Source organism: Limulus polyphemus, unplaced genomic scaffold (assembly GCF_000517525.1).
Source record: "Limulus polyphemus unplaced genomic scaffold, Limulus_polyphemus-2.1.2 Scaffold71, whole genome shotgun sequence".
Lineage (NCBI taxonomy): Eukaryota > Metazoa > Arthropoda > Merostomata > Xiphosura > Limulidae > Limulus > Limulus polyphemus.
The window spans coordinates 1,186,629-1,197,578 of NW_013665681.1; the positions used below are offsets into that span (position 1 = coordinate 1,186,629).

The 10,950-nt window shown below is 33.5% G+C and overlaps 1 protein-coding gene across 4 annotated transcripts in view; it reads right to left on the reverse strand.

Moving 5' to 3' along the window:
- LOC106465949 (glutamate receptor ionotropic, NMDA 2B-like) overlaps window positions 1–10,950 on the reverse strand; it is a 182,350-nt gene that overhangs the window by 61,005 nt on the left and 110,395 nt on the right. For all 4 annotated transcript variants that reach the window (XM_022394492.1, XM_013926196.2, XM_022394475.1 and 1 more), the window contains 2 exons: window positions 6,324–6,505; window positions 3,784–4,034 (listed from right to left, as the gene is read on the reverse strand). In XM_022394492.1, the coding sequence (XP_022250200.1) occupies window positions 3,784–4,034; window positions 6,324–6,445 (373 nt within the window). In that variant the 5' untranslated portion in view covers window positions 6,446–6,505. The remainder of the gene's footprint in view (window positions 1–3,783; window positions 4,035–6,323; window positions 6,506–10,950) is intronic.

Here is a 10,950-nt window from a genome sequence, read left to right on the forward strand (position 1 = left end):
TAAATTTAAATTTATCAGTTAACTCAATTTCTGGCTATTCGAAATTCTAATACGTAACACTTGGTCACCTATGATTTATTGATTTTAAATTTTTTTTTATTACAACTTACACATACAGTCCGAAAAATTTAGATCTATCCATAGGTTTAACCTGTGCCATAAAATATACTTCGAGTTGGTTTAGCGCCAAATCGGAAATATAAACTTTTATTGCCGTTTTTTTGTTTAGATCCCTTTGATACCGCCGTTGTTGAGTTTTATGTAATTCTCTAAAAGTACAGAAGGATTATTTACATTGAATAATAAACATATTCAAAATTAAACAATATAGTGATACTCTGTTAGCTTTATATCCCTGAACTGAAGATTTATGGAACTGGTAGATGAACAATTTACTATAAAGATTGCCACCAAGAATAACAATTGTATTTGGTCTGGAACTTACACATGAGATTAGTTTGAGATTAGTTGATATTTGTGTTTTCCTCTAGCTAGAGAGAAATGCGCTTTGAAGCCTTATTTTGTCGTTGTTTACCATTCACTACCACTTTTAATTTTTGCCATCGTAATACTTTCCAGGGTTTCGTTCAGAATGATATTTGGGAAGCAAATTTTATAGAGACAAACTCGAATTAATGTATTACTCACAATTACTTTGTTTCGATACCCGGGTGGGCAGAGCAAATACATCCCATTGAGCAGCTTTGTGCTTATCTTCAAACGAAAAAACTTCACCAACAATTTTGATATCATAAGGTTTGTTGAATAATTGTAAATCCTCTTAACGTAATTTCGGAAGGAAAATCAAAAAATTAGAAAGATACTTTGATAAAAATTAATCAAATTCCTCAACTTAACATGAATATTAAAAGAAAGATAAAGACAATATTTCATGGCAACGCTATCCTTGGGATCTCATAAAATTAAAAGTAAGGGAAATAATTTTCGAAATGTAGCTCACATTTTTCCTATTCAACTAAATGTTTATGAATATATACTGTCTTTGCATGTTATTTCATGTAAATGCAACTTGTCTCACACTGTTCGTTCTTCTTAGTCATTGTTACAAATAATAAATGCTAAAATTTTCAAAGAGACATAATTTTTTAAGCATAATACAATACTTATTAGATTGCTTCTGGTAGCACAATGAAATGAATTATACAGTTTACAGATACAAGGATGTGAACAGAAACAAAAGAGTCTGTAGCTTAATGACTAGTTATTATCTCCTTTTTCATATATTCAACTTTCATGTTATTAGATGCGATAGGATTTAAGCAAGAATTTTTGATTCTTTCTAGTTCATCCTGGGAATATAAGTCAAACAGCCAGGAATAATAAACCATTCTATAATTAGTCACTTAATAGCTAGATGGTTTGTTTCTGTATATGAGTCAACCCTGCTTTGAATTCTAATTGTTATAAAAGTGTAATATGTTAAGCGGGAATCTATTCATTTATTTGCTTACTACTTTTCAAAATAAAAGTTTCTGTGAGAGCGAGAATTTTTGAACACGAAAACGACCCATTGAAAAATTTTTTAACGTTAAGGAAAAGTTGAAATAATATGTGTTGAATATATAGGCAATTTACAATTATTAAACATTTAACTTGTAAATTATAAATACTGTAATTAAAACAGTTAAGGAACGTAAACATGCCTTATGTTCGAGTGTATAACTGTAAATTATTGCTTTATCTTTCCTTAGAGATCTATACATTTACTGAACATTTTTATGAGTAATGTATTTTTGATGTCTCAAGCAAGAAGCAATTAGATTGTACGAAAAAAGGTGTTATTTTCTAAATATGGCCTGAAAAACCATGTACCTAAATGTAGTTCCAAAAATCGATGTATTTGTTATATGGATACTTCATATGTTCTACTGTCGCATACTTTGCACGTGCTACCCATCCTGTGTTGATAGTGCCCAGTTTTGACTTCAGATTTGATCATTTCTTCTTTAATTGATCGTTTCAATTCTGTTTATTGTTTCCATATAGTTATGATACAATGCTGCCTGCTGATGGCGGGTAGAGGACTATCATGGCAGTACAACTGTCAAAACTGAATCCAAACAAAAGAGAGACAAGTGATATGCAATACTGATCTATCCAAGTCCCTGGGGAAGAGTTGTGTCAGTATGCAATACTGATCTATCCAAGTCCCTGGGGAAGAGTTGTGTCAGACTATGAAATAATTTGTCTGTTTAGAAAAATATCATTCAAGACTATATAGGATCAAATATGACATGAAATGATTGCTTTCGTAATTACTGATCGTTAGTAGTCAGTCCGCTACTCATAGAATCAATATGTGATTCTAAACAGCAAATTGAGAAACGTTTCAGCAAACAAACGAGCTTCAGGTTTGCGGTTGATCGCTCAGCACCACACAGTCTGCTTGGACTTTTATCGAGATCATCCTAATTGGCATATCACTGTTGAGGGTATGTTGGCAAATCACTGTTGAGGGTATGAATACTTTATAGATGAGTTGAAATTTGATCTCTCTTAACGATTATCGACGGTTTCATGTCTGAATGGCAGAAGTGAATGAGTTGATTTTCCCCGATAGTTCAGCGGTAAGCTAGGGTTCGATCCTTGCGATGGATAAAGTACAAACAGTCCACTTTACAGCTTTGCGTTTAACAACAATGCAAAAAGAACATCTTATTCACTGTAATTTTGTTTAATATGACAATTTAGGCGTCGAGTCATTTATGGCCAGAAGAGGCATCAGTCAGAATGTACGTAAAGATTTTATGGAGCACCCAACAGGTAGCTTTACTGTATGGCAACATACTGATGTGGTGTTAGACCAAGTGAAACCATGTTTTACAGAGTCAATTGGACCTCAGTTCGTCCTTATGCTGAATAATGGTAGGAATCATTCTTCTAGAAATGTAATATTCTTATGCCAAATAATAACAGGTGACACTCTCCTAGAATTGCGATATTCTGATGGTAGATAACGTCAGGTGTCATTCTGCTATAATTATGATGCCTTGACGCTAGGTAATCCCAGGAGTCACGCTGCTGGAATTGAGATGTCTTGATGCTAGATAACGCCTGGAATCATTCTACTAGCATTTTGATGTCCTGATTTTAGATAATGCCAGGTGTCATAAGAGGTATATTCTCTTATTAAAATCGAATCGATTAATTACCTGTATTCAGTGCATAAATGGTGCTCTTAGAATATATTATAGTTTCACTCCTGTTTTTAGTTGGATGAAGAACAATTTAAAAATAAAATCTTTGTTCTAAACATATCGCTTGTAGCAACACGGCTTGCACCTGCAGAAACATTCCAGTGCATCAGTATATGCAAATTTTTCTTATAAAGTGCGTTTAACCCTCTGCATGTATAGAACTTCGCGTATGAAATATTAGGATATCAAGAATTTTTATACCCAAAGATCTGAATTTCAGTAACACAGCTATGCATTGGTGAAATATCCAAATTACTCAACAAATGTAAATGCAACACATTTACCTAATAATCTACATTTTATTCGTTGTGTCTAATTATTTTGACTTCATTGTTAATAGCCATTTTCGTCATTTCCGGTTAGAGTAATAATTAACAGATTCTTCAGAATACCAAACGACACCACATACAAAGATTATGCAAATAATATGAAATATTGTGTTAATCGTTATTATAACTGATTCTTACGTAGTTGTAATTTTCATGCTCTAACCGCTATTTTCAACGTAACAACTGTCTTCGAACTTTACTACAAAAGACTGTCTCATAGACTGCTCTTTACTTACCTAACATACCGATAGGGAACTCTGTTGGAGCGTTGTTTTCGGCTGTACCAAAGACGGATTGTGTTACGATCCAAACGTAGTTTTTACCTGTGATACCCAAATCGTTGGCAGCTCCCATAATTTCTGCACCTTCTTCTTTCGTGGAGTACAATAAAATCACTCTAACTTCACTGTACTTGAGGAATTCTATCTCTTCAGCAATTTTCTTGCGAGTTTTCGTTTTAATGACGAAGACGTCCATGATATTGTATCTGCAGAAATCAAATGGCAAAAGGTTAGAATATAATATGTTAAGAGAAAGCAGTGATAGAGCTCATTTCTAAGGGTAGTAGTAGCAAGAGTGAATAGTTCAGGATACTGAAAACCTAAATAGTTAAAATATCAACCGAGTAGTTGCCATTCTCAATTCTAATCTTGAAGCTGAAAATTTCAGAGCCATATAACAATATAATTGTGTGTGTTCTCAAACTATGTTTAACGTTCGATTATTTTATTTTCTTATCGTAACAGGCGTGGCCTAGTGGGTTGTTTTCCAAATTGTGAATCCAAGATTCACAGTTGCTGAGAAAAAGCATTCCGCACTTTGCGGCTAAGGGTGCGCTATAAGAGTGACAGTCTATCAGACAAGAGAAAGGGCCTGGTGGTAGTTAGAACGTTCGATTCGTAATCTGAATCTCGCGAGATCGAAATCTGTCACCGAACATATTTGTCCTTTCAGTCGTGTGGGCGTTATAATGTAATAGTTAATTCCATTATTCTTTGGTATAAGAGTATCCCAAGAGGTGGCGATAGGTGGTGTTGACTAGCTTCCTTCTCTTTAGTCCATCATTCCAAATTACGGATGGTTATCGCACATAGCTCTCGAATAGCTTGGCCCCGAATTCAACAAATATACAAATATACCAGGAGGTGGCTGCGGATGCTGTCATATAGTTTTACCTGCAGTCTATCAGTTCAAAATTAAGAACAGCTGTACGAAGAATTCCCTGGTGTACCTCTTCAGTTTGGTTTACATTACGGGAAATATCATGGGCTGAGATAGAATAACAGGAACGTTTCGAAATTGCTTTTCTTGTTTTATGGAATAGCTGTTCATGCACTGATAAGATATCAGATTTTGCCATGAATTTCTCTTACTCTGATTTTAACATTAAATTACATAACAATACAGTTCAATAAAATTGCACATGCTTCATTCTTTTTTTCCTTTTTTTTGTGCAGTAAAAATATTCGAGAGCTATGTTCAAAACTTGCTTGGCAATGGCTGCATTATTACACGTATAACTGAATGGAAATGGTATTCAGAAAATTATCTGCTTCTAAACAATTCTGATTTTAAGGGAAGATGTTTCTTGAATCCCAAATTTCTAGAATTATTCGTTCTACCTGAAGTAGACTGAATCAACAAAGGTTGAAAGCTGGTCAATAACAAATACACACAGAGTGACATGATATTGGGGTAAAAACTAACAATCTACCTATTAGTGTCCTACGGCAAATTGTTTTTAAAGTAATTTTTCTCCCACTTATTTGCTTTCGTTTTGGAAAAGCTTTTTTGATATTTGCTTTTGCAGGGAAAGTAAAAATTGTTATATGTGTAACCAAGGTGCTTCTACCAACAAGGAAAATCGAGGTAATTTTTTAAAACTGGCCAAGATATTTTCTTTTTATGTGCTTAAAATATATGTTCAAGTTTCAAACTAAAAGTTATTTCTCTATATTAAATGGAAAAAATACACCATCTGTCCACTCTCTACTCAACGAATGTGTTCATCTCCTCATAAGGGCTTTATTATCCATGGAGGATATTCCAAGAGGATAATCGTTCAGTCCAAGATTTCTTTGCTATCTCTCTCTTTATATATATATATATCCAAAATATGAAATATACGATCTTCTCGGGCGTAATAATATATCATAAATATTCAAAGGACCACTAGGTTCGAAATACTGTATTTTTTAATATCTTTAGTTCGTTAGTTTAGTCAGTTAGAAGCGCTTTTGCAGCTTACACTGCTCTTCAGCCAAAGGCTATAGACGTACAAGAATTGATCATACTTGTAGCTATACCCCATGTACACATACATATAATTTTTACGTATACCCCAGGATTAACAGTGAAAATCAAGGAGTGTAAAAGTTTGATCAATTACTGTACATTTATAGTCGTTGGATGAAGAGCAGTGAAAGCTGTGGAAGCGCTTCCAACCAACTAAAGATATTAAAAAATATATACATATAAACATATAGACGTCTTTGCTTTTGCATCTTTGGACATTTTAAATTATCTATCGAGAAAACTTTGAAAAAAAACCCGTTAAAGAACTAAATTTACTTCTATTGATGGGTTATGTACAAAAAAGGTCCAACATATTTAAACTACATACCAACTTAACCCTGCTATGCATACCTTTTTTCAGTATTTGAATGTAAGAAAACGAACATATTTGAAGTAATTTCAATTTAACATCTACTATAAATATATTGCCTCATGTTGAGAAACATAACGTTTTGTTAGTTGATTCATCTTAACAACTTACGTGAAATCAGTGCTGTCTAAGACTTGGTTTCGAACCGCTCTAATGAAGTCGTCGTGCCCGCCTATTATTGTTGTTAGAATTGAGAAATGATGCCAAAAGTATCTCTTCATGATGCTCAACATTGCCGCTGACTGATGCTTGACAGAGGGGGCTAGTTGAAGGATGAGTGAACCCGACACTTGCTATAAAAATATAATTTTTGTTATGATCAAATACTGCACACATTTATCAAATTATATTTTGTTATAGCGAGTAGGCAACAATAAGGTCACTGAATACCTTCTGCAGTGTTCGATTCTCAACAACGACTACAGCAAAATCTACCACCTACAATGTTTGGTTCTCAACGACGACTACAGCATTAATCTACCAACTACAATGTTTGATTTTCCCTTGTAAGTAACGTACATAAGATAGATAGATATAATTCTGACTTGATCGAGTTTGGTGCATTTCTGAAAAACTGGTGAAACCACAGAATAAGACACATTACGTGTAACCATTTAATGCCTCATATCTTTCATGAATAAAACAAAGCATTTTAAAAAACAGAAAAGCTTATTTAAGGCTTATTTATTCGTCTATTTTATATACTTATATTTTGGTATCTACTGAGATGAAAACTAGAAATAAACATTGTAGGTGGTAAATCTTGTTGTAGTCGTTGTTGAGAATCAAACATTGTAGGTGGTAGATCTTGCTGTAATCGTTGTTGGAAATCAAACATTGTATGTGGTAGATCTTGCTGTAGTCGTTGTTGAGAATCAAACATTGTAGGTGGTAGATCTTGATGTAGTCGTTGTTGAGAATCAAACATTGTAGGTGGTAGATCTTGCTGTAGTCGTTGTTGAGAATCAAACATTGTAGGTGGTAGATCTTGTTGTAGTCATTGTTGAGAATCAAACATTTTAGGTGGTAGATCTTGATGTAGTCGTTGTTGAGAATCAAACATTGTAGGTGGTAGATCTTGCTGTAGTCGTTGTTCTTAATACCAAATAAGCATCAGAAGGAGGTGCTGGATTACTAATATGACGTGTCAGAACTTTGCCTGAACACAAAACAAATCTTATTCAAACCATTTTCTTGCTTTCATTTTCATCATATAATATATTCTGTCGTACTAAAGATAACTCTGAAAAAAACGTAGACTCTTTAAATAAAATTATACAAATTCTAGGTAATCTTTGATAGCTTACAAATAATTTTACAATATTAATTTCATAGAAAAAACACGTAGTAAAAAAAACCTTCGCCTTAGCATAAACAAAAATGAAAGATAATTAAGGTAAGAAATGACTTTCAAGAGCGAATATGGTAATATACAATATCTATAATAGTGTCAGAAAAAAAAATAGCGATGAGAACTTTATTTGTTAGTTGTTATGTACAAGCTGCACAACGGGCTTTCCGTGGGAATCGAAAAACAATAACAAGAAACTAAATCTGAAATATAGCCAAGAATATACCAACTTCCAGTAGAGAATCAAGAAGCATACATAATTAGATATGAAGTCAATATGAAATGACTAATATCTTAAATAAAGTCAAGCAATGAACAGATTCATAAAAGTATCCGTAAAAAATATGAAGGAAGATAAAAAAAACAACTTGGAAACAGTCAAGGCAGTAACAACCGTCAAGATAAATAATACATTTTATGTTTGAACAAAACAGGAACAGTTACTAAAATAGATCCAACAGAAAAAAAATTCTTCTTTGATTAACCAAGTAAATTTCGAGCTGTAGCGCAAAAGATCAACTTTGATATAAAAAAAAGGAAGTAGTAGCTTTAAAGAGGGAGAAGAAAATAAAAACTCCAGCAAAGCTAAACAATAAACCATTTCTAACCTCGAGTCAGGACGTTTCATTTAATAACAAAAGAATAAATAAATTGTTTCTAAAACTGAGCCATTAAATTTAATCTGAAATAAAAGTTAAAACTTAAAAGCCAGAGTCAATAAAGAAAACAATAAGCAGGCAAAATTCAAGCACATAATAAATTATCAAGATAGATAAATTCACAGATTCTAGACAAAAAGACAATAAAAAAATATTTCAGAGGGGAAGATGAAAAATGAATTTTGAAACTACACCATCAAAAAGTCAAGGAAAGATTCAAAGTGAAAACAGTCCCAAACAACTGTAATGAGAGAATCAAGAGAACTGAAACAAATAAGGATAGAGAAAAAAAAACTCATTGAAAATATAACCAAGAAGAACAAAAAATCAAAACGAACTACTTTATGCATTCCTGGCAAAAACGGACAAACTACTTTTAAAACACAACTATTAAAATAACATCAACTATAAAACTAGAAAAGACACAGACACCAAAAATAACTATCACTGAGAGAGTAAAAGAAAAGCTTCCAAGACACACAAAAACTGGAATGAAACCACAATAACTAATAAGCCAGCAAATAGAAAGCCCAGAAAAATAAAAAAAGCAACAATGAACACGATGAGAAAATTACAGTCAAGAGAGAAAAGAGAAAATAATGATCACAAAGTTAAGAAAACATAAACCTTAAATATAGAAAAAAAGGGGGAAAAATTACTATATAGCTATGAAGGATTCCATGATGAAATCAAAGATCACAGAAACATAGCAGAATGAAACAAGAAAAATATTTTCTCGAGTTAAAGATGAAAACCTAAATCCACGTCAGAGCCAAGAACATAAACGTGGTAAAACCTGGCAAAAAGTGATAATATTAAGAAAATACCAAGAAAGAAGTAGCATCTAAGACGCAATGAAGAAAGAAAAACACCACATATAATTTTCTTGTCAAGAGAACCAAAAATAATAACATTAGAGCCAAGAGTTAAATAATGTCCAGTGAAAAAAATATAATGTCCATGAGGTAGTCAAGAAAGAAAAATTTTCAGTTAAAAAAACAAACAAATCACACATGTAAATAATGCAGACACAGAATAAAAATGTAGAAGAAAAACACGAAATAGAAAACAAATCTTGAACACGAAATCAAACTAAATCAAAAGTGTCAAGAAAAGACATAATTAGTGATAAAATAAACTAAAATATTGAGCCCAAACTTAATACTTTCCAAGAAAGGGCAAGAAAGTAATAACGAAGGAAAAGAAAGATAGTGGTGTGATAGAAATCACATCGAAAATATAGTCATGTAAAACTGTCTACGATGGAGTGAAGAAAGATGTAACTTGTGCATCGAAGTCGGTTAAGAACAGCAACAAAGGCAAAGAGAAATTAAATGTAAGATTATTTAAAGATAAACAAGGTGGAGAAAAAATATAATTTAGGTAATAAAGTAAAAATGAAAATAATATATAGAACAACAAAACTTAGCCAAAAAAGTACTCACATTCATACATACTAGGACCATCCAAAAAAGAGACCTGTGACAAATCATATCCTAGGAAAGTACATCGTCTTGTAAAAGGTGACAATCCACGAGCACAAAGATCAGTAATAAAACCCTTTCAAGCGCTCCAGGCAACAGAAAGAACATACTCAAAAGGATATCTGTCTGGAAAAGCGACAAAAGTCACGTGTACGCAAGCTGCTTCCACGAAATATCCGCTCAACCTCAAGCAGATGGAGAATGAAAGGGGTATTTATGCTATTTCATAAGAAAACATACTTGTAAGGTTGCCAGATGCAGCACTTATGGGTTTCAGTGCCAAGGAACTGTTAAAACGGTTCCTGGGAAACCGTAGTCTTCATGCACTTGATGGGTTATGGAAAGTGCAGGGAAAAGTTCTGTGCTTGGACATAACAGACCTACAATGGAGACATTTGCAATGAAAAGTATACATGAGGCCTATTGTCAAGATACACGATCGTCAGGTATAGCATGACTAATCGCGTCGACATGAACTGTAAAGAGGGAATTATACTCCAAAATCGTTTTAGTATAAGGTACTCAAATAACGCCCCCACGGCTGAAAGAGCGAGCATGTTTGGTGGGACGGAGTTTCGAACCTCAGATTGCGAGTCGAGCGCACTAACCACCTGGCCTTGCCAGGCCTCTTTTTTTTTAAGACTTGTTTTCTTTTGCAGATTCTTCTTCTGACGGCTCTCTTTAGTTAATTTTGTTTTTATTGGCACATCGTATACTGTTATGGAATTCTTGATTCTACAGAGGATTGAGTATGTAAAACGATTTTAATATATAATTCAGCAAGTCACATGACAGCCATAGCCTATATAAAGTTTCAATAGAACTGAATGTATTGGACCTACATTTTGGCAGTTTTTCATGTTACTTAAGTAGAGTGTGATGCCACCGAAATTTTATCGCTTTCAGGATGGGTATGAAACAACATCTTCCAATCCAAAAAGAAGTCGTATGTTTAAATCATAAAGATTTGTTCAGGGGATTTAGAATTTCTAAGACGGGTATATTCATTATATTTCATAACAATGGAAAATAAAGTGATATTGTATCAACTTGGGGAATGTGACGGTCGATCCCACTATTCGTTGGTAAAAGAGTAGCCCAAGAGTTGGCGGTGGGTGGTGATGACTAGCTGCCTTCCCTCTAGTCTTTCACTGCTAAATTAGGCATGGCTAGCGCGGATAGCCCTAGTTTTAGCTTTGTGCGAAATTCAAAACAAATCAAACCAAACCCCCCCCCCAAAAAAA